Below are 23,870 nucleotides of genomic sequence, written 5' to 3'. Positions count from 1 at the left end.
AAAATAATCACCAAATAGAGCATTTTTAATTCACATCTGTTACACGATTTGTTTACGTTTTTCACGCGTCCATGTGCGCGAAAGAGATGGCATGACACAACGAGCGAGAACATGCACACCTCGGTATATGATGGGCGTAAATTGTCACCAACACAACGAAAGCCATATGGACAAAGGAGGACGAACAGTAGGCAAGTAAAGGATGGGTAGAGAAAGTGAGCGAGATGCAACGATTTTTGAACGTCAAAAACCCTCGCCATGTTGTACGGGGGCATCAGCGCAACACAACACACAACAGCAACAACAAAACTCCCCGAAATTCGATCTCGTTCTGCCACCAACAAGCAGCAGCAGCAGCAGCAGCAAATGTTGTCAATCGAGAGCAAAGTGCATGAAGAGCAATAGAGTGTGTGGGATCAAAATATAGTTTTACAACGCATACAACAACGGTGCCGTACCAACGCGCTGACTCGAACGCGTTCGCTTTTTCTGTGTGAGGCTGTGTGGGCTGGTGTGGCTGTGGTTCCGTTTATTCTGGCCGAGCAACAGGTTAGGCAGCAGCAGCAGCAGCAGCAGGCGCATTGAGGCAAACCCCTCTTTTCTGTGAAGCGAAAAGAGAGAAGAAAAAAAGAACGATCGCGCAGCTGAAAGGGGTTGGAAAGAAAGTACGCGATTTCCGCGACCAATTTGTGATGCAAGTGTCGTGCCAGTGGGTAACAATGCAATAGACAGTGGGGTGCAAATTTCGAACTAACGTGTTCGTGTTCTTCGATTCCGTCCACCCAAAAGGATCGTGAGCCTCCCACAGAAAGCGTACTGATCGTACGAGGGGCATAACGCGTAGAAGATCAGCTCGATTTAGCGGATGTTCTTGGGAATAGAGCGTGATCCTGGAAAGAGTGTTTTTCCTTAGCTAAATCGCGATCGGAAAAAGGAAACAAATAAGTCTGTTTAACTTGAGTCAATTTGCAGTCTTAAGGCGGAGGAAAATCCCTTCCGTTGAACATTAACGTAAAGCGAAGAAGGCTCCACCGAAAAGAAAGGAGAAGAACCAAGGAAGCAGAAGAACGAAACAGAGACAACCCTCCCTCCAGTCCCAGACCCCCCTCTTCTCCCCGCCCACCCGTGCGTCCCCTGGACGTCTTGTCCAAATCGTCTTCCAACTTCTCATCCGCCTGCTTTCTTCGCCTTCGCGTGGAGTCGTGCTGGTGGCGGACGTGTAAAAGCGAAACAGAGCTGCCCCGCGTAGTGTGATCCAGCTGCCGTCGAACAAAGCGAGAGCAAGAAGGAGAAAGAAGGAGAAAGATCGCCCCGGAAAAAAACGAAGAAGACGCAAGGGGCAAACTCGCACCGCGCTCACTGTGACTCGAAAGCGAGAGCGAGAGAGAAAGAGAACGATGAGATGCTGAAAAGGTGTTGTGAATGCTACTACACAAACATTGGTGAATTGTGATTTATTTCCATTGAAGTGCAACAAATTGCGTTCTGTGTCAAGATTTACGGGAACAAAGTGCCAAAAAAGGGACCAAAAGCGGCCAACCACATCCAGGAAGCAAACGGCGTGAAAGCAAAGGCTGTTCGCGTTTTGACAGTTCACAGCTCTCTCACGACGGGCTCCAACTCACCGCGTGAGACGTGAGTGGCTTGGGGAGCTTACTCACCACTCACTCACCACTCAGCGAGCCATCACGATCGTCACTTTTCGCGTATGTTTTGTTGATTTGGGGGTCAGAAAAAACAGACAGAAGTTCCAAAAGGAAAAGGCGGACACATCAGTCCGTCAGTCCGTGTGATCATTTTCCGTGCCCGTGAATTCAACCACAACGTGATCATTTAATCGGTGCGCTTGGAGCAGGGGCACCCCTCGTCGTTGTTTGGTTTACTTCGTTCCTTTTTCTTTCTTTCGCCAACCGGGAGGGATCGCGATCCCACAAACGCTGTCACGCTGAAAAAGTTAGTGCAAACCCGTCTTAAGATGATCCGTGATCCTGGCGGTACAAGCCCGAACGAGAATCAAGGTAACGTCATAACCAGCTCCTCCTCCCCTCGCCATCACGCCCATCATTTCATCGCTTCTTTCCCTTTTCCAGATTCTCCCCCTTCGCCCAAGTATGATCGGATACTGGGGCGGCCGCCACCCCCGGACGATATGGAAATTCCGCTGGACATGACCGTTCGGCGCAAGGACTCGTCCGATGGGCAGGGATCGCCGACGGGCGCGGATCAGTCGCGGGACGAACCGATCAATCTAAACGTGCGCCCGAGTGTCATTACGAAGGCACCGCCACCACCGATAAAGAAGCGCATTAGTCACATGCACACCAACGGTACAGGATGGCAACGGAAATGGTGCTTTTGTGCATTTATTTTCACATTCAATTTCTTCTTTCCTCGACAGGTGAGATTGTGCTTAAAAGTAGCGTGAGGACAACGACCGCCACCACCGTCGAATCGGCCCCGATCGTGAACGTTTCCTCCACGTACTGTGATGTGTCGATCGAGGAACACTTCCGCCGTTCGCTCGGCCCAACGTACAGCTCGATCTACGGCGACAAGCACCAGCAGCCGCAGCAGCAGCCATCGTCTTTGAATGTGTTGAACAACAACATCAGCACGGGTGGGACGGGACCGCCATCGTTTGTCCCCGATTCGCCGGTGCATCACGTGCCACCGCAGAAGGTGCATCCACTGCCGCTTCCGCTGCTGTTGCAAAAACACAGCATGGACACGGGCGATTCGTTACCACTGACTGTCACCGGTCCCCCTGGTGGTGGCGGTGGGATGCGGAACCACAGCAGCAGCAGCATCAGCTCCAGCTCGTCCGTCAGCTCGAACAGCAGCATATCGAGCAGTTTGAGCAATACCAGCGGCATCAGCAGCGGAGGCAGCAGCAGCAACAACAATAACAACAATAACAACAATAACGCCAACCACATCAGTATCAGACCGCCGCTCGGTGCGGGGATACGTGTGGTGGCGCCCGAAACGATCGAGCTAAAGCTGTCGAGCGATCCGGCCCCACCGGTACCGCTCGTGCCGGCCACCGTCATGCCACCGTCGCCCGGTGCTCCCTCGTCGGCGGCCAGCGTAGCGGCCATCTCGCTCACCTCACCGAAACATTTGCACCAGCAGCAGCCCCCGCCGGCCATCTCGCCGGCCTCACTCACCACCACGATGTCGCTGTCATCCTCCTCGCCGGCCTCATCGCTGGCATCATCACCTGCGCCGTTCCATGCGACGCTGCAGCAACAGCAGCAGCAGCACCAACAAAAGAGGCCCGACTCTGGCGAAGAGGTCGACGATCATTTCGCGAAAGCGCTCGGCGAAACGTGGAAGAAGATCCAGGAAAGCAATATGAATTTGTGAGCAGACGGCCGTACGGTACGCCGTACGAAGCTGCGGGAGACAAAGCTCTCGGCCGCACTGAATTTGTTTGTTAATGCGAAAGCTGTGAAAGAGGGGTCACCTGTCTGACCTGCCTGCCGGACCTGGCCCGACCTGGCCATTTGAGGCCATCTCTCGTACATTTGTTTCCTTTTTTCCCCGCACACATTATTTTTGGTATCGTGTAGTTCTCGCCCGGTGTTTTGTTTTAGCAACTAATGTTAAGTTCCTTTCTTGCAAAAACGGTGAGAAAAATCGTTTTAATTTGTGATCGATCGTTTCGGCAGCCAGATTGCTTATTTAGGGTGCTGTTTTTGCGCTACATGTGCTGATTAGCCCTCCCCGCGAGGAACGGGAAAGTAGTTTCTAAAAGTGCTAAATCCATCCATCATTTCCTCCCCTGTTTTGTTCAATTCAACTGGGCATCGTGCACGAAAAGCATAAGATCAGCTTGGAAATAGGGAAATAAGGAGTAAGATAGAGTTGGGCAGAAGAGGAATAAGTTCGGATCATCGACCGCTTCCGTGCTGTATATTTAATAGTTTGACTATTTTCTTCACCATTTCCCCCGTTTTTTTACATTTACCCTGCTGAGGGTAATTTGCTGCTCACAAAACACACAAACCCGCACATGCATACACATTTCACTGACTTGTTTAAAACGAGTGCATTTACTAATTCCTTGTTGTTTTGTTTTTTTTTTAATTAAATGTATTATTTGAACGGAGGGAACAGATCCACATCGGCGGTGTGGCGTCCTTACTTTACTGTTATTATAATATTTTAACTAAATCAAGTTTAAAAACAATCAAACATAAAGGGGAAGAAATAGTTCAGTTCAGAGCGTAAAGGTAGTAAGGTGTGAAATATTACAGAACACAGAGTCCCCTTTATGTGAGGCTATGGGGGGTTTTGTAAAAGAAATGTACCGCCATGAAGCGTATTGTTTTGCGTATTAGTGCTTTTGCTCCAAATAATGGGGGAAGGTAAATCTATAATCAAATGTACTGCATCTTCCACTAACGCGTGTGCTGTTGTAACCCTTCTAAGCAAACCTGCATCTTTGCTGTGGCTTCGCCCGACGTTGGCTGAAGAAAGTGAGTTTAGATTGTAATTTAGATTGCATCTAAACAGATTTGTTGTGTGTAAGGAGAAGCCACCGTTAGGGAAAGGAGAGAAGCAAAAAAGCAGTTGCCTTCTTTTTCTGTTTGAAACAAATGTTAATCCAGTTTACAACTAACCAGTAGTACACACCGTAATTGTTCCTGTTCCGCCAGAAAAGGCGCTCAAAAAGAAAAGTAATCCAACACGACACACACACACGTAGTTCGTTTGCTGTAGTGTATTCTCATTAACTCGTAAGATCCGTAGCCAATACTGGGCGGTTTAACTGTACCGAAAGATTGTTGAAGGCAGTGAAGCTACGATTGATCGTAATTCTCGTGCGGCTCGAAGTGATATAGCAAACTATGATGAAAACGAACCGGATGTGTCAAAGCGAATTGTTTCGCAGCTTCGCTTTTGTGTTTTTTAATTCTTTTATCCTTCGATTCAGAAACCCTTCAAGCGCATAGGTTGTAGGGTTTATACTAATCTTGATAATCGTGTACTGCCACAAGTGCGGCTCACAAGTCCTATAGAATGTAGTTTGAAGAAGAAAAGAAAAACAGGAAGCGATCTCCAAAACCTCTTCCTTTCGTACTTGTATGTGTGAGTGTGTGCGTGTGTTTATAGTAGTGTAATAATGTGTGTGTGTGTGTGTAATGTACTAAGGACCACATGTATTCCCTCAATATCCGGCCCCCGACGTGCTTTGCTTTGCTCTGTCTGATTGTTATTTAAGTTTAGTTGTTCACGTTGTCGTTCCTTCGTCGGGTACTGATTTCGAATGGTGCTAGAACGATTTCATATGCCATCTAAGCACCGATAGGAAGCCAGTGCCCGTCAGGATTATGCCCCTGCCCCGCTATACGCTCGCTAGGGAATGTTGCTAGCCAGAAGTGCATCCCCAAGAGAGGAGTGCATCCCCAAGAGGAATGTAACTTCAAAGTGCACTTGTTGATGATGTATATTATGCAAGTACAGATTTGTTCTATAAGAACGCACACATACACTCGCAAGAAGTATGTCCACGAGAAGGAGTTTTAATAGCACCGAACACACACACACGCACACACACACACATACACTTTTTTTTAATTTGTAATGTTTAAGCGAAGGAGAAGCTAGATGTTTGTTTTAATCGAGAAAAAAACTCAATCCCCTCCAGAGAAAAGCAATGAAATTGAAAAAAAATCAAAATTTTTATACGAGTTCCACACACACAACGGCACACACGTGTTCGTGGTGGAACAAAACGGAAATGTTTTTTTTTTTTTGAACTATATTTAGCCATGTAAGTCAAACTGAAATCAAACTATGTAACGTTATGAAATTATTAAGCCCATTTACGAGCGCAGATGTTTGTGTTTAGAGACTGCTAGGAGATGATCTAGGATCTAGGCGAGCAGGGAAGGCTCTCTCGATCGAGCAGTAAAGGAGAGGCAAAACGCTAAACACGATGATACATATTTTGTGATAAAGTATAAAGTGTACACTAACGGCAAATCTCTCTCTGTGTGTAGCCTATGATTTTCAAGAAAAGTCCTTTGTGTGTGTCCTGTTCACTATCACACTGCTGAGGATGAGAACACGTCACCAAACAAACACTTTCCAAGCAACGATCACACGATGGACACTCGTAGCTTCGCAAGGACGTTATCCTTTCCCTCCTCTTCTCTTTCCCATTTCAATCACACGTTTGTCACACTTTTTGTTGTGTCCCTAGACCCTTGAGAGGGCTCGTTCGTACGTACACACTCTGCACTCCGGCGGCCAAACACTTACTGCGCCCTGTTAGTGACCAAGTGAACGGTTTAAATCATCAAGTCACCACCTGTGATCGGTCGCCCTACCCCCAGGGCGTGCGGTTTGGTGACAAAACTAAGACCCCTCCCCTCCTTGCACTCCTCATCACAGCCATAGGGAAGGATGACGTACGGGTGTCACCGCCGCCACCGTCGCCGCCGTTTGGAGTCATCCGATACGACGGAGATACAGCGGCGAACGGAGATCACACACTCTCGCAGAGCCTCCGTTGCGCAAAGTTCGTGGACGTGGCTGGAGTAAACACACACACACACACACATTGGGGAGATCTGGATAACCTTTCATGCCAAACCCATGCTCCACCAGTTCTGCACTTCCCTTCATCATGTCCCTGTGTTGATGCGATGCCGCGATCCATGAAGAAATCCCCGTACAGCAGGATCATATTACTTCTAACCTCACGCCGCCCGGTGAGGCCCACAGTCCGTCTCTCCACCGCAACTGGGTGGCTGTGAGGGCGCGCGCGCGCCTTGGTGGCATCGTTTTACCACGTGATTCTAGTGTTTCCTCCTCCTCCTCCTCTTCCTTCTCCTTCCACCTCGGTACGACTGGCTGCACACTGGGCTTAGCTGGCTGGCTGGATGGCTCGCTGGCCCGGTTTTGGTACTGGAGGATGCACTTGTTTCTCACGTGTAACGGAGACGCTAGCAAAACACCTGATCCGTTACGGCGCTCCGTTTCCGGGAGGTGCGCACACAATGCAGATCCTCCGTAACTCCGCCCCTAGGGGGCACTGCAACGCTCCAGGTGCAGGTGAGATGCGATTGATACCATTTTGGGGCTTTTGTTTTGATCTGCTATGTCCGCTGGTTAGGACAGCGGTGTCGACTTCTTGCTGTTGGTGCTACTGATGCGTGCATTGGATGACATTTTCTGTAAAGATCACGGAAGCGACGTCACATACACGTCAAGATGGCTTAATTACGACGCCCACCTGTTCCTGGAGCACCGTGAAGTCGTCTCCAGGGCAACCAACGACCTCCAAAATGCTCACTGGCATTTGCAAATGTCAGCCGTGCCGTGCTCGAGTGATTCGACAAAGCAAGCCCATTAATAGCTAATAATTCGTCTTGGTATGGGGTCTTTCTCCCTTGGAGCTGGTAATAATTCCCCTCAAATACTTCTGAAAAGACCGATTTGTAGAATGCTTATTGAAAATGGAAAGATCTTGTCATCGTCTACTTTTCCTAAGCGACCGTAAATCGTTTCCCAAACTATACTACGGCATCCTGATATAACGAGAATGGATCCCGATTGAAACGAACCTATTTTATAATCCTATTAGTATGCCCTCCCCAATCCTTACATGCCATTCAGTAGAACAGAGTGAAAACCCCCCGGAAAACTAATCCTTTCAGGCTTCCACCTCGTGGAGTTGGAGAGAACTCCATTCCAGCAACAGCAAAAAAAGGTAACCATTCATCGCTGCAGCAAAATTGCCTCCGTACACCACTGTACACACTATCCCATCTTCAATAGTTGATTTAATTTTCAAACCCTCCTCATGCTATCCTCAATCAACCGGAACTAATAGCAGAGAGAGAGAGAGAGAGAGGGAGCACGAATAGCACGGATTCACCGCCTTGCGTTTGGGCGATTGGGGAAAAAGGACCATGTGCGCGCCTGGGAGCTCTGGGTGCCATGCAAACTTCCTTCCTTTGCGCCCGTTTCGCAACAAAAACCCATTCAGCCCTTTACACGCCCGAGACGAGACAATTGATGAATTAAACTTCCATTTTCTATGCCTCATTCCTTGGGGATGCCCTTCGTCCCCCCTGTCCCAGGCAACGCATGCGAACTTGCCAATATTGCAGCGGACGGAAGTTGAGAAACTGTCGTCCTTGCTGTGCTGCTGCAGCTCGAGTTGCACGAGTTGGGCTCGCTGGTGGTTACCCAACGAAACCCGCGCCAGGCCTACGAATCCAGGCAGGCAAGGCAAGGTCGTGCCTGCAGTAAAAGGATATCTAGGTGCAGTTCTACCGCAGCCTGGATGCGCTTACCCCACCACCCCATGTGGAGCCAATCGCAACCCCGCTGCAAACCCGATAAAGTGGTCGAATTCCATGAATGAATCCGAAAAACGACAACATGCGCTCGCTCGCTCTCGCTATCGCTTGCTCGCTTTCGCTCACGGCGATGGACGCGGCGGCTGTTGGGCTGGGCGAAAGAATTCGTCCTTCAAGGTCCCCCACGAGCGGGAGGCCGAGGTTGGTGTGTGGTGATAGGATCCAGCCATGTTTATCCCTTGACATCGCCACTCCCGCTGCTACTTACCCTGCTAGCGGTTATGGCTATAGCGAGGGGCCCACATGACAGGTTGGCCGTCGGGAGGTTCGGTTTCGGCAGTCCAACGCGCGCATGTGCGGTGCCATTCGAGGCAACGATGGGAGCGCTGGCTGGTTCTGTTTTAGTTCCCATTTCACTGCTTCGGAGGCTGTGCACAGTTCCAACCTTCAAATAATTACACCAGCCCATTACGCCTGGCACGGATCCCTGCGGCGGCTGCTCTGCTCTGGTACCAGAGTGGTGAGGACACACACGCGAGACTGTTTTGAGTTGGCTTGAAGCTGGCACAATTGGTAATTTTGTGGTAAGGATCGACCAGTGTTTCGATAACCATATCGGTTGGTGATTCTTGGCGTATTCGGTAATTTGCCGCGACGGATTTGTTGTGCAAGGACACGGTCGGACCCATCAAAGGAGTGGTGTTGTTGGTGGTGCAATTATGGCTCTCGTAACACACGGCCTACTGTGTACGAAAAGTGTGTAAAGTGTCGATAGGAAAGTGATGAACAGAAATCAAAGTGTGCCTGTCGCACAAGACAATCCGCATAGGCAGGCCTGTATCTGAGGTCGAGTTCCTCCTGATTAGTGTTTTTTTTTTTGCATAAAGTCCTTTCCGTCAGTACTTCCATTACATTATCCTACGCATCCTTCACAGAATGCGCTGCCGAAAGTTGACGTCAATAGTCGTCGTTGTCGACCTGTGCAGTGCGTGGGATCAGAGCACGATTCTTGCGGGTCGTCGTCGTCGTCGTCGTTGTCGTCTACATCAAACAGCATCCGAGAGGGCGCCCCTTACCGAGAAAACCGAGCAGAACACGGCCGCCTCCGTAGAGTGTACACACGCTTTCGCAAGAACGTCACTGCTTACGCATGCTGCTGCTGCTGCTGTTGGCCGCAGATCCTGTATTAAGGAGCTCCGTGGGTTGATGCTGAGCGACTTGCTGACGACGACGACGACGTTGGCGGCGGCGGCCGTGTGCTGACGAAAATCATTATCCTTTTCGTAGGCGTTATGCTTGGGATATTTTCTTTCCCTTTTTTTCTTGTTGCTCTGCTTTCTCGATTTCTTGCCGAGGGCGTTCGTTACATACATACGCCTTCGCACCGCCACCGGTTTTGGGAGGTGTCTCGGTGGGTTGGCTGCTTTCCTAGAAAAAGGATTTACGCAATCCAATTCGGCAAGTTCTAAAAACATGCCGAGCAACGCGAAGCTCTCTGTGGTCGCGTGGGCGCTCGGGACTGGCGGGCGTTTGCGTCTGGAGGCGTCAAAACGCGTACATCGCCTGCTCTTTCGTCATCCGATGTGCCGATAAGGCGGAGGGAAGCGAACGCACCTTCAGATGTAATTTGAAAAGCTTGGGTGGACGGACCGCACCTTGTTTCGGTTTTCGCGGTGGGCGAGCAAAGGCAATCAGGGCGGATTTCATGTGCTGGTGTTTGGGTGCGAATTACAGTTATAGAAATCGGTTGAAAATAGTGTTTGTGAAAGAAAGGTGATTGGAACAATCGAATAGGAATAGAAATAGTGAAATTGTGCAATTTTCAGCCATTAAATGTTACACAAGTGTGATTTGCTGTGGAATTCTCAAACAGACGTTACATCCACGTGCCATCGGAATGCAGAGAATCATCCAAATCGTATCCTTTATCGAAACGGGGCTCTAATTTGAAACAGTGTTTTTGAATTCCTCAACTGGCAATTTCAACTGTCAACAGGGGCACACAGATGTAAACTGTCATTTTGTTATGCTACAATTACACGATTCGTGTATTTTTGTGAGAATTAAAAGGAGCATATTTCACTTGCAAATCACTTGCATTTCTGATTTGGGTGTATTCCAGCCCAAAGTGATAAAATTTAAATATTTGTTAAAATAATAAATATCTCTTCACTCCCCAGACGTCTCCGTGCAACGTGTAGATGCTGCTTAATGAGACGTTTGCGTGTAAAACAACAATAATGAATGCCAAAATAAGAACACAAAAACTCGTTAGGCTAGAATTGATGCAACAAAAATCAATTAGAAAGTAGGAACAGAAAAGAATAAATTGTAAAAAATAATTATCAAACTCACCAGCCAACTCCGCCAGGCGTTGCACATGCGGTTCCGCGAGCGAACCACAGTATCGAAGTATTGCGTTTAAACATCCGCCCCTCTTCAGGGTGTGTGCGTGAGAGCGCGCGGGTGTGTGTGCGTGTGTGCGTGTGCGCGCTGGCCCCAGAGTGTGATTCAAAACACAACACCCGTTTGTTTCATCGCTTCGCGTACAGCGCTTCATTCATTCTCGTTTCGCTCTTCCTTCGCCAAAGGTGTGTGTAGCGCGCTGCTCTCGCGCACTCCCGAGCCGGAGCCAGTGAGCGCGTTTATGACCGGTTCTTCCGTTCTTCGCGTTCTTTTCCAGCCGCGAGATTGTAAGTTTGCTCTAGTGCTGAGGTTTCCTCCCTCCTCCCCTCCCCCGCTCCCACACACGGACAAGCAACTAGTGAGGCTCGGCATTTATGGAAGCCAGCATATCAACGGAGAAGAGCATAAGTGTGCGTGCGTGATTGTGGGTGTGTGTGTGTGTGTTTGTGTGTGTATCGTGAATGAAATTCTAACCATCATCACCAGATTAGGAACGTTTGGCAACTCCCAACACGGTGCGCGCCGACCAACAAGCACACACATTCCAACAGTGCGCTGAGTGCCAGAAGTCGACGAGGGGTTCCGGTTCGAAGCTTTCTCGAATTGCTTTGTGTTTGTGTGTGTGTGTGCCTTTTTCGTATGTGTTTGTGTGTGTGTGCGGGCACGGGGCGCGTTTGTGAATGGTAATAGCGAGTGACAGCAGCAGCGCAACAGTGAAACAAAACAATCCGAGAACCTCCCAAAAAGCTGCTGCTCATTTCCTGGAAGCAAGGTTCCCTTTTGCTTCTCGCCCCCTTACACAACACAGGAACAGTACAAACAGTGCAAAGCTGTATCTTCCACACCAGCAGCAGCAGAAGCAGCGAGCAGTGGTGGTGAGGGGAAACGCGACAAGAAGAGAGAGAGAAAAAAAGACGAAAAACCCCTTGGAAAAAGGGCCTCATTAATGTAGGGCGCCGCTCCGGGACGCTCCGGGAAGAAGAGAAAGTCGCGACGCGAAGCAACAAGAGCGAAGCAAGCCTTGGAATTGAAAACAATTTCGTGCAATTGTGTGCTGCATCAACCGCGAACACAAACAGAGCAGAAACGGCAAAATGAATCAAGAGTCACACACGCATTTAATATGTTTGTTCGTTTTTTTTTGTATTTTTGCTGTACATCCAGCTTCCCTTTCTGTGTCCGCTCTCCCTGTCTCTCTCACAGTGTCTCTCTCTTCTTTTTTTTCTTTCGTTTGTTCCAATCTACGGGGATGATGGGATCAGTGAGAAGTGAGATGAGCGTTGTCGTGATCGTGCTCACTCGCTGACACATACACGCTTGATCTTGCATCTATGTGTGTGTGTGTGTGTGAGATGGTACGGTGCATTTTGTGCAATGCGATCGTGTGTTTGATCGTCATCTTACCCTGTCATTGGTGACGTCATCAGCCTCCCTCTTTCCCTGTCGCACTCACACGCGCAAGCCTCGTTCCGTTCATTCATGGTTTCCGCTAATCATTATCTCGTTATCTCTCTCTCCCTTGACCCCCGCCTTCTCTCTCTCTAGGTACGTTCAAATTAATAAAACGCGAACCGTGGGCTTGAGTCAAGAGTGTTTTTTTAGCGCATTAGCTCCAGCGATGACGATCGAACCTTCTGCACTTCGGCGAGTTGAATGAAGCAACATCGAAAGATCGTTTTCTAACAGAAACAGTGAGTGTGCGAGTGTGTGTGGTGTGAAAAGTGTGAAAAAATGGACTGTGTGCGATAGCTTTTGCGGCTGCTCCTGTTGCGGGTAAAGGGCCACGGTAAAGGCCAGAAAGGTAAACAAACAAAGTGTCAAAAGTGTTCGCGATAAGCGCGATAATACACGCACGCACACACCCAACAACCGGCGAGTCTCGTTTCGGCGTTGAAGCAGCTCCTAAAAACACGTGTGAAGAAGAAGAAGAAGAAGACAAAAAGACAAGCACAAACCACCAACAACAACAACAACGATGCCCGATCACGATATCGAGATGATAACGAGCGAGCAGCTGCACGCGGCGCTGCGCAAGTCGCAGAAGCACTTCATCATACTGGACTGCCGCAGCTCGCACGAGTACACGGAAAGCCACATCCGGACGGCGGTCAACTTCTCGATCCCGTCCATCATGCTGCGCCGGTTCGCGGCCGGCAAGATCGACATCACGTCCACGATCAAGTGCCGCGATCTGAAGGAGCGCATCCTGTCCTGCTACAAGGAGAGCACGTTCGTGCTGTACAACAATAGCAACGAGCCGGTCGGGGACAGTGGCGGCGGCGGTGGCGGGGGAGCTGGCAGCCGCGAGGAACTTGTCATGATGGCCACCGGATGTGGTGCCGGCCTGGTGCCGGCGAGCGGTACGGCGGCCGCCGGCAACGATACCACGATTAATGTGCTGCATCGCAAACTCAAGCAAGATGGCTGTCGGGTGGTCTGTCTCGAAGGTAAGCCCCCTTTCTGTAATGCATTTCTGTACTGTATCATACACGCATCATGTACTTTTAGATCAGAGTTACGAGAAACGTTTGAATTTGCTCGCGGCGAGGCCGTTAAAACAAAGCAACTGAACTGAACGTTTCTGACCGTTCTGACCGGAACTTTAATTGCTTCTAAAAACACATTCTCACGGTCACGGTTGCGAGTGTTTCGGATGAATCAGCCCGCGCTTTGTGTAGTGTGTAGACCCAAATGGAGCGATGACGATCGAGTGCGATATGTTTCTGCCTGACCCCAGTGCATCTCGTGTACATCCGGCTATAATAGGGATTTGCGATTAGTCACACGTGTTGCAATCCCCCCGATGCGCCCGGAACGACGGCCAGCCAGACCGCGGGAATGTTTGCTACACCCGGGCTCAAACAACACAAACTTTTTGCCCCATTTTTTTTCTTGCTTGCACAAAAGTTTATAATTTTGTACAACTGTTTTGTAACGATGTTTTTCTCCGTACACGAGCAAGCGCGCGTGTTTTGTTGTAAATCGTGTCGGCAAAGCAAACGCATCGGAATTTCCATCGGGTCAACAAATTAAAACAAAGCAACCCGCGGGGCGTCCTGCTGCACGACCACCCCCTTCCGTCACTCGGTAACAAATTCCGAAGTGATCGTTAAAACAAAAAAGAAGCAACGAATGTAAACGACAGAACAACCGTGGAGGGCCGCCCCGTAGCCCCGTACGGGGTTTATGGTGTGTGTCTGCTGTTTCTTCTTCTGTCCCTTTGTGCGTGTGTGTGTGTGGTGACGCTTTTGGGCAGCCACGACGACGACGGAGGGAGCGGTTCACTCGTTTCCCGTTTTCGTTCCGCCGGAAATGGTGTCTTTTCGTTTGTATATTCAATCGTCATCTTTTGGAAGACGAATCCCCGACCCATTCCCCGCGTGCTGCGCCCGTCGGACGACAACGGACGGAACGCAGGTATTTCCGTCCGCGCCTAGATCGGAAGCAGCACTTCCTTCCGGTATTAGATGCTGATTATAGCTGTGCGTATCGGTGTTTTGTCGTTGTCGGTTTCGATTTCGAGCCGGAAAAGAGGCATGATGGCATCGTTTCCCTCGCAGTAACCGCCGTTATTTGGAGTGTTATGTTTAGCAGTGTAATTTGCTTTTTTTATAGAAAGGTTGAAGAACTTTTATTGGACGACATGTTTGACATTTTCTTTACATTTTAATTATAACTTCCATAAACAATGGGGAATGTCAAGGGACGCCTTTATCAATGCAACATCTTTTTGTTTTTGCTCTCTCTTGCTTTCCCAAAACACACACAAACACACAATCGCGCTAGTTTCATTCATACGGCCGCGGTTTCCGTCTGTGGACCGAAACCCCTCCCCTTTTCATTCATTTCGCGTTGCGTGCGCCGGTTTGCGCTTCCATTCATGTCGCGCAAGCCACCCCTCGCGCTCGTTTCCCTCCAATAATCCCTCCTCCATTGCTGCGATCCATTGTGCAGAACTGGCCCCGGGCCCCGAGATAGTATGGGAATTTTCGGAGCGAAAAGAAAAGAAAGCAGAGGGCGAAACAAAGCAAAGCAACAAAAAGAAAACCAAGGGTTGGCAATCATTTGTGAAAGATCATCGAGGTTGAAGGGGGAGCGAATAGAAGAAAAAAAGGAAGAACCCTCTTCACGCTGCTTGCATCTCCGTGGGATGAAGAACGGGGTAATGTCACCTTAAGAAACGCACGGGGTGTCGCGGGCAGAGCAGCCTTGCGTAGTCGTTACGCCCGCAGCGCAGCGATTCAAATGTGTGTGGTGTGGTGCTGCGTTGCATTTGGTTGTGGCCGAGCACCGTCATTTTTCGAATTCCCCTCCGAGGTTTCATTCACTGCACTGCCGCTGCGTGCTGCTGCACCGTTTCTTTTTCGCCCACGGTTGCTGCCGGAACGCGAGGAGGGGCGGAATGCGGGCAAATGCAACCAACAACCACCCATTTTGCGCTTACGTGCAAGATATTCGAGCGCAAGCACAAGCGCAAGAAACAAAAGAAGCAAAACCGACCAGGGCGCATACCGACGGCGTTTGACCAGCGAAGCGTAATACCTGTGGAAGTTAAAGGGGGTGAGGAGGGGGGAGGGGGAGCAGGTGAAGGGATGCAAAGTGGGTTGTGCGTGTGAGTGTGTATGTAGGAAGAAAAACACGCCGGAAAGAAGAAGGGGAAGGGGTTATGAATGGAGTGTTACAACCAACCGGGCGAATAATGAGGTGGGGGGGGGGGGAGGAGAGGGGCCAGTGTGTGAGAAACTTTAGTAATGGAAGAGGAGGGGGTTGTAAGGAGGGCAGCAAGCGATGATTACAACAGAGCTTTTATACACACACACACACGCACACGCACACAACGCGGCGAACGGGCGAGAGAGACACACACATAATAAGTCATTCATAAATATTCAAAACAGCCTTCCGCAAAAAAAAACCTACAAGCCGTAGGGTAGGGTTGGAATGAAGAGAGGGGGGGGGGGGGAAAAGGGGTACTGGAGGGGGGAAACAACCGCTTTACGCGCCGGCCCATACCCATCCCGTTGTGGCTCGATGGTGCGCTGTTGTTGTTGGCCTGTCCACTTGCCAAGGAAGGAAACCACTTCACCCCTTTCCGCCTCGCATCCTTGCCTCGCTGCATCTCCCTTCGCCACTCGGCTAAACTGGGTATTGTTTATGGAGACCGGTAAATTTATATGAATAACACACACACACAGACACACACACAGACACACAAGAAGCACACACTCCAAGAAACTCAACGAACGTAAACGGTAGATATTTGAAAAACAACATCAACAACCCTCGATTGAAGAGCGAGAGAGACAGGGAGGGAGGGAGCAAAAAAACCGACCAAACCTACGCAAGAACAACCACTCCACATCTCCCCATCTCCTTGTGATTGGTCACCTGAACTGAGATTTTGAATGAAATAAAACCAAAGAAACGCAAACGGGGGGGCAAAAACGGTCGCCGTCACGGCCTACTAAAAATGTGTATCGGTCGCCTTCTCCTGCTTCTTCTTGCTCAGCAGCATATTACTCACAGCACGCTGCTGCTGCTGCTTGTGGGATTGATGGCTTTTGGTACTGTCAAAACAATGCAAACATTAGCGGGCGTCCTCTCCCCCAAAATGATGTGGTCCGTTTAATACATTTTAGTCCAATTTTATGTTTTTTTTTTGTTAAAAAAGAAGAGAATGTATATTCAATTTGAATAGGAAATTCCGAGCATTACTGACGCATTAAGGGATGTACTTTGTAGGGAAACAAACATGAGAAGAGTTTAATTAAGAGTTGCGTTGTGTAAATATGGACCATTGTTCAGCGTGTCGAAGTCGCTTAACGTTTGATAAAACGTGGAAATAAGCCTTAATGTGCCATTTGGCCTCTTTCCTAACTACAATTTGTCTCGCCAACCCCCTCATATGGCGGTTGAGACTGTGACCACTGCACAGTGGGCAACCGCCATACAAACGCCGGGATGAAAATCAATTCCTCGTGCTATTGCAATTTATCTTCATTCAATACAATTGCTCTTACTATACAGGGTAGTCCTATACTTAAATCGTCAAGACAGCGAATAAAACTTAATAATTATCGCTCACAACATTGCATTATTACGTATCAGTTAACAGCATCAATAATAATTGTTAGGAATTAAAACGAAGGCGGAATAAGTTTCTGACTGAAAACGAATTTTTAAAGTATTACGCACTAAAAAAGTTGTGTTCTTCATGGTTTGTTTGGAAAAGAACCGATTCCTATCTTACGACCTTTTTAAACTGTTTTTCCTCTCTTCAGCTTTGTTTTCTGCCTGTTTGTTTCAAATGCCCGTTTATGACAGGTAGTTGGATACTGGTGGTGTATGGCTCATACGACAACACGTCAAAATCGCTCGCGCTATTTTCAAGAAAAGTTTAATAATTTTCGGGGTCGCAGATGGTCGCAGCTAATTCTAACGACAATGCGTAGGAAAATTGTTGATCTTTCCAATGATATACGACTCACGAGTGAAATCGAGTCGAATCATAAAAAAAATCACTCTCCAAAATAAAAATATCCAAAAATTCAGCAGTGATGTTTGGTTTTCAATCATTTATGAACTTTAAAAACAAGTTTTTGCAAAATATTAAGACATAACATCAAAGTATGACAAAAAACCTTTCCAACGACACATTGATTATCAAAATCTAACCATCATATACTAAAATATGATGGTTTATATTCGGTCGAAAAATAGCACCAAGTTGGGACAAAAAACCCAAAGTTTACACTTTGATGGCCTATTTCTCAGTAAGTTTAAGATAAAAACGTGAAATATTTTGGTTTCAACTAAATTTAAGTATCTATTTTAAGAAAATGATTATGGTGTAAACCTGCGATGAAGTTGGTTTTTCGATTTTTATACAGGCGTTTGCCCAATGTGCACTGTAGGTGTTGGCCATTTGGAGCATCATGCACCGCCCGGCTAAGCAACACACCGACGTACCTGTACCGTCCGTTTCCCCAATAAACCGTTTGTCGCAGCGGCTGATTGTGCTGAATGAATGATTTTTTATTATATTACAACCCACACACACACACACACAAATATGCCCACCCAACTCCTCCCCAAGGGCGGGGGGAAGAAATTCGAGCACCGGTTGACCACCACCCGCGCGAAACACACGCGCCCCAACCCCTCGTTTTGTGCCGTGCCAACGTGAAACGCCCCGGCGTTAAAGAAAACGTGTATGGAACCAACTGTTGGTGTCAGGCCCATATGCTAAACAGACCGCGCGAGAGAGAGAGAGACCCCTTGTACGCGTAATACTAAACCACGCAGGTATAGTATCACCACCACCCCGGTCGGCAAAACGGTCGTCGTGGGCAGAGGGTTTGACTGCCAGGCGGCCCACATCACCTGCCCGGGGCCGGGTGTCGTTTGAAATTTCATTTCGGACCGACCGACCGCTGCTCTGCTATGGGGGGGGGGGGGGGGAGGGACACCTTCGAAACGATCACAATTTCCTGTACAAAGCGCGGGCAGATATTGCATGTCCACCGTGGGCCGTTTGGGGGTTTTGGTCCGCACGCTCGGCTCGACCGGCATTTTGCGTACTGTTGCTACGGCGGGTAATGTTTCGCTCTGGTTTCGCTCCACCTTGGTGTGTGCAAGCGCTCCGGTTGATTTCATTCACTACTTCGATGACTTTCGATGGCATCATTTCCGGTGGGAGCGAGTGCGGGTTGAGTCGAGTGTTGTGTGCTGAGTATAGTGGCACGTTCAGAAGCAGCTCTACACTAGAATACACTCGATCCGTTGCGACGAAGTTGCGATGCGATAACGATGGGACAGAGAGACAGGGAGGGAGATATAAGGGTGACAGGAGACTAGTTACAGGTTGCCAATATCCTATCAAGGTTGTCGTAGTAGTAATAACTTCAAAAGCCTCCAACAACTCAGATTTAGGGCCTGCCAAAGCTCTGATGTTGTTGTTTGGGATCCAATGTCATTGTTGTGACATAACTAATCCAATCAAGATGTACAGATGATCAATATAAGGATCAGATACTTATAAAATCAAATGAGGCATCATCTCCAATTTTGGAGAGGCATCATGTCTCAGACGTGCTTGTAAGCGCTGGAGCCAAATCCTCATGTAGAGTTTCTACAAAGTCTGATTTGTGATCTGGACAACTTCTGAAATGGAGAAACGACTCTGCAAACAACTGCATATGACGTGACGCCCTAATCCATTTAAACGCCCAACATCTGTTTATTATGACAAATTGAATTGCTTAAGCTGGAAGACTCTAATTCCAGCCAAGTTGGAATCCCCCCGTCAAATGAACTCTAGGAATAGAATGGTCTGACCTCGTTGACAAGATTCTGCTCTATATGCTCCCTGCATATCACTCCACTGGGCACTTTCAGCCAATCCGAATCAGCGTGATAGCACTGCCCTTCCTCCTCAATCAATTCCATTCTACGCACACCTAATTGCCCCACAATGGGGTAAATCCTACCGTTTTTTAGGACTTCCTTTAGTGCTGACTACGATAAGATTGACTTGAAACCGGCCCCGGGAGAGAGAGAGAGAGCGAGAGAGCAGACATTTGTCAGTGATTATCATCGGAGAGTTCTTTGTTCGCTTCACTTCAATTCTGCCGCTCCCTTCCGAGCGCGCAGTTGCGGATTTCCGGATTGCGCAAAACATGTACTTCCGTTCGCGCAACTGTGTGCGCGTTCATCGTGGGGTTGATGCGGGTTGATTGCCCCGGGGTATTTGGATGGGGAAATGTGGGGGGGGGGGAGCAGCACTTGTGGTCGTCGCGTGCATTGAAAGCGATAAAGTGCACCTACTTTTCTTTGCCTTCTCGGTGCCTCTCTGTTTATCAAAAAAAAAAAGAAGAAGAATGCACAACAGGAAGAGCGAGCGATAAATAGAAGGGGATGGTGGAGAGGGACCTGTGCGTTGACTTTTAGAATGACAATTCCAATGCTGATAAATGGTGTGTAAATGGTCGTTTAGTACCTGAACGTGCCTCTGATATGGGCTTGCTTCCGGTACAGAGGTTTTTTTTCCTTTCCTTTCAGAATCAATCAAGCAAATGTTGGAAGTGAAGGTCAGGCAAGACCCTCCCCCCTTCCCTAGCTGTTCAGAAGTACTTTGATCACGATGGATCGTGTGACGTACCTTCTTTCCTTCCACCTGTACGATTGACGCCGTTGGGCATACCAATATCTCGATGACGGTGTGTAAATTCGGTGTGTAAATCCGTGCTCGAGCAGCACTTGACGTCATCTTCGCAGCAATTCGGAAGGCTTCTTATCGAAGGCGTTCAATCGCGATGTGTTTTCTGCCGAGAAAGTCACGACGGACGACGACGCTCCCGTGTTGTGTTTTGATGAGATTCCAGAGGTTCGACCAAACCGAACGGCCCCAAAGACGGCCATTCGCCTCGTTCGTCGGTTTGTGTGCACTCTATCTGGGAATATGGACTTTCGGTGGGGGGTATTATTTATAACTTCCTTATCATGCGGTGCGCGTGTGTTGCGTCTGTCCCGCGGATCCGGTGAGTCAGTGCGGCGGATTAGATTTCGGCCGTTGTTTTGCTTGCGTGAAAGGGGTCACGTCAATGGTTCTCCCTCTCTCTCTCTCGTGTTGAGGTCGATTTTTCGAGTGAAAATAGGGATTTTTTCTAATTAATTAAAGGCGGGAAGTAATAAATTTTAAACGAGAGATGGTTTTAATGTCCCATTTCGCATCCGTCCCTCCGGTGGAATCGTTACGAAAGGTTATGGGATTTTGTTTCGCGTGTGTATTCTGTTACTTTTACTGATACACACAAACACACACACAAAGTATCACATTTCGAACACACGGAATTCTCTGTGCGTCTCTCGACATCTCGTCAATTGCTTCATTACATCTGTCAAGTGTCATCCCTTGATGTCGTTTCAATTTTTCAGTTCCATTCATTAATGCGATGCCAACACAGCCTCCACAGCAGGGACCCACATCACACATCTCGTTGGTGGAGTCGGACGAACGATTCCCGTTCGTGGATCGTTTGACAATTGATTCGATTAGTGGAAGACGACCTCCACGCCCCCCTTTTGCCCCATCCTAGTACCCCATCGTCTCTTCCACTGGAGCAGCACTTGTTGCCATTTGTGTAGAGTGTGTGCGCCAACCCCCCGGGCCCATCCCATACAGCCATATACGCAAGGACCATGATGTAGGTGAGATGACATTAGCAAAACGAACCGAACGAGGAGAGGAAAAAGAAGAGCGGGCAAAGGCAAACGGCAAACACACAACCACGCAACAACAACCGACGAACGATTCGAGGCGTGATTTCATCGGATGTGAACTTCAAAATGGTGTGATGCTATTGAATGAATATCGCGCCGATGACAGGCGAGCGAGTGTGTATATGTGTGTGTGTTTGTGGCTCTGTGTCCGTATGTCAAATGCGAGGGAGCGAATGCGAAAGGAGTGAGAAAGAGAGAGAGAGAGCGAGTGCAAGGGAGAGAAGGCGTAAAGAAACAGTGTGGGTAGAGAAAAACATGAATGAAATTCGACACACTGAAATACATCAGCTTCCCCCGCTTCCCTCTCCCAGCAAGCAACCTTCTCTTCTTCCCCCTTCACCTCCATCACCACCTGTCAACCTTTTCCGCTTGCTTCCCTTCCCCCTCTGTCAGCCCTTTACGTTTGCTAGGTGGGTTCGTCGTCTCGCGCTCACTCCTCACTATATAGCTGCTCTCTCTCCTTCTCTGTCACGCTGTCGCTTCGCTGTGTTCGCTTCGTCACCTCTGCAGCGGTAGCACGATGGAAAAAAAACGCTTGCTGGGCAGCAAGCGCGCGGATTTTACCAACACAGCCACACACATTCCCTTTTTAGTTTGAACGTGTGTCCTACACAAAGCCGCGCAAGCGCGTCGCTTTCTCGTCGCTGGTGTGTGTGTGTGTGTGTGTGTTTGGTGAGATTTTTTTTTAATGTCCAATAGTTCCGAGCTCGGTTCGCGCTCCGTTGCTGTAGTAGCCGTTGCCGCGCATCTTCCACACGCTCTTCCCCTCTCTGATGCGACACCACCGCGGTACCGCATTCCCTTACGTCATCCCGATCCTTGCCTGCGTCTCTGTCATCCTCAAGCGTTGAACATAATGGAGAGGAGAAGGGGGGGCGGCGGGAAGGGAGCCGCGAACCGTCATCGATGAATGGACGAAGAATCAACCGGATGCGAGCGCGACAATCACCTTTTCGATAAACGGAAAACATCACCTTCCCCCCTCCTGTTTTACTCGTTCTGTCTCTTTTTGTCGCCATGCCTCAAATACTTGTTCTCATCACAAATCAAAACCCAACAGTTTCAATGCTCTGTTTGTGTTGGTGATGTATGTTGTTTTTTTTTTGTTTGGTGTTGTTGGTAGATTCTTTAGTCAACATCCAGCATTCAATGTATTATCTCTCTCTCTCTCTCTCCCTCTCTGTGGTTGTGTGTTGGTGATGAATACAAATTGGAGCTTACCACTGGAGCTCTGTCTGTATGTGTTAGTAGGAAAGAACACAAAAAACACACTATTGGAATGTGTCAACACACATGCTCACAACACGGTTCGATTTATATTCTAACCACTGGAGCTGATCGTTGTTTTGAAACAACTTAAAAGAATGTTAGAATGTAATGAACGTCAATTGAAACGGATTACAGTTTAACGTAATGTCTGCTGATCGAACCCATAGTACAGGTGATAGCGCACAGCCGCTTTGACAAGACAGACGCTAGATCCGAACCTCAACCTGTGTTTATTGGGCTCTTGCCCCCCTTCAAAAGCTTCCTCAAATAGTGAATGCCAACAAGAATATTCCGAGATTAGAAGAGCAAAAGATGATCTTCCTGATCCACAAAAAGATTTAGTCCTTCGAACCGGATCATGTTACAGCTTGATCTGTGCAACTATTCCGATATCAAAACTAACTTATTCGAATCCAATTAAAACCAACCCATTAAACCCTTCTGATCGGTAAGTGCGTTTACCCAAGTACACGCTGCGCCAAACTTCCCCCACCGATCGATACTTGATCGACTTCTCGACACCCAATCGATCAAGTGTGTGGATCTTTTACCATAGAACCAAGAACCAAACAACAACAACGATATCGATGAAAGATGGAGAACGACCCCCAGAAAAAGAAAAAAAAAACCCAACCCATGAGGTGAAAGTTTACATACACACGCACACAAACGCACACACCCATGTTCCTGGGTTCAATTTTCCGTGCCTCTCCCCTCGTACTCCTCTCGAACCGACCGAAACGCCTACACCACCACTGATCGATCGCGCGTGGAAGGTTTTTCTTCCAAGGTCGGTCATTTATCTCGCTCGCAAGTGTGTGTGTGTGTGTGTGTGTGTGTGTGTGTGTGTGTGTCGCTTTCGCCAGCCAAGGCAACCAAATCCGATCGCACGCGCACCACATGTGTGTGTGTGTGTGTTTTTCATGTTTTGTTTAAACTTCTGACAACGTGGAAAAAACCACACAGAAAACTCTAATGTAAGATTGTTTACAGAGAGAGGGATCGAGCTGTTTTTTTGTTTGTTGCTTCACTTTGGTCCATCTCCTCCTTTCTCCTTACCGAGAACCGGGGGAGCACGAGGGACAAGCTTCCGCGATTGAAAGATTTTTGGGGACGGGTATGCTCCGTGGCCGTCGTCGACGTTTCCTTTGCAATGGAGCTCGGCGACTCTTCTTCGTTCCCTTCTGAGTGTGTTTAACAGGCAGAGTGCAGCTTCGCTTCATTGGATTCATCCGGTCGCCGACTGATCGTTCCAAAAACACACAGTGCTGTGTGTGTGTGTATGTCCAGTCGAATGTGCCCTTTACCACCCCCTCTGAACCCGCTCAAACGCAGGGCAGCAGCAACACATTTCCCTTTCGTTTGCAGTTTGTTTGATTAATTAATTTCTACCTCGCGCCCCAACGGGACCCCGGGACAAAAATCATTCACATTTCAGTGTGCCTATGTGTGTGTGTATGTGTGTGTTCAGTCAGCATTATTTTATACCGGCGGCAATGATTTATAACCGAGCTTTGTTAGTTTATTTTCAAAAACCATAAACAAAGTGTATCTTTAACTAACACCCATGTTCTCTCCCTCAGCGGTCCCAAACGG

General features: G+C 48.5%; 2 protein-coding genes across 3 annotated transcripts in view; both read left to right on the top strand.

Annotated features, from left to right (window-relative positions):
• The first annotated feature begins 156 nt into the window (after positions 1 to 156).
• LOC120957423 (myosin-G heavy chain) lies at positions 157 to 5,991 on the top strand. The gene is made up of 3 exons (XM_040379627.2): positions 157 to 2,018; positions 2,091 to 2,327; positions 2,399 to 5,991. Exons 1-3 carry the CDS (start codon positions 1,976 to 1,978, stop codon positions 3,364 to 3,366), a joined length of 1,248 nt encoding a protein of 415 aa, XP_040235561.2. The 5' UTR covers positions 157 to 1,975; the 3' UTR covers positions 3,367 to 5,991.
• A 2,710-nt stretch (positions 5,992 to 8,701) lies between these two features.
• LOC120956650 (dual specificity protein phosphatase Mpk3) overlaps positions 8,702 to 23,870 on the top strand; it is a 32,968-nt gene continuing 17,799 nt past the window's right edge. Inside the window, exons 1-2 of one of the 2 annotated variants that reach the window (XM_049608312.1) lie at positions 8,702 to 8,902; positions 12,270 to 13,171. In XM_049608312.1, coding sequence (XP_049464269.1) covers positions 12,700 to 13,171 — 472 coding nt within the window. In that variant the 5' untranslated portion in view covers positions 8,702 to 8,902; positions 12,270 to 12,699. Of the gene's footprint in view, positions 8,903 to 10,815; positions 11,012 to 12,269; positions 13,172 to 23,870 lie in introns of those variants that run through there. The other variant, XM_040378303.2, reaches the window with a different exon arrangement.

Source organism: Anopheles coluzzii, chromosome 3 (assembly GCF_943734685.1).
Source record: "Anopheles coluzzii chromosome 3, AcolN3, whole genome shotgun sequence".
Taxonomy (NCBI): Eukaryota; Metazoa; Arthropoda; class Insecta; order Diptera; family Culicidae; genus Anopheles; species Anopheles coluzzii.
Note: the sequence above shows the minus strand (reverse complement) of the source record. Positions and strands in the feature narration are given on the sequence as shown.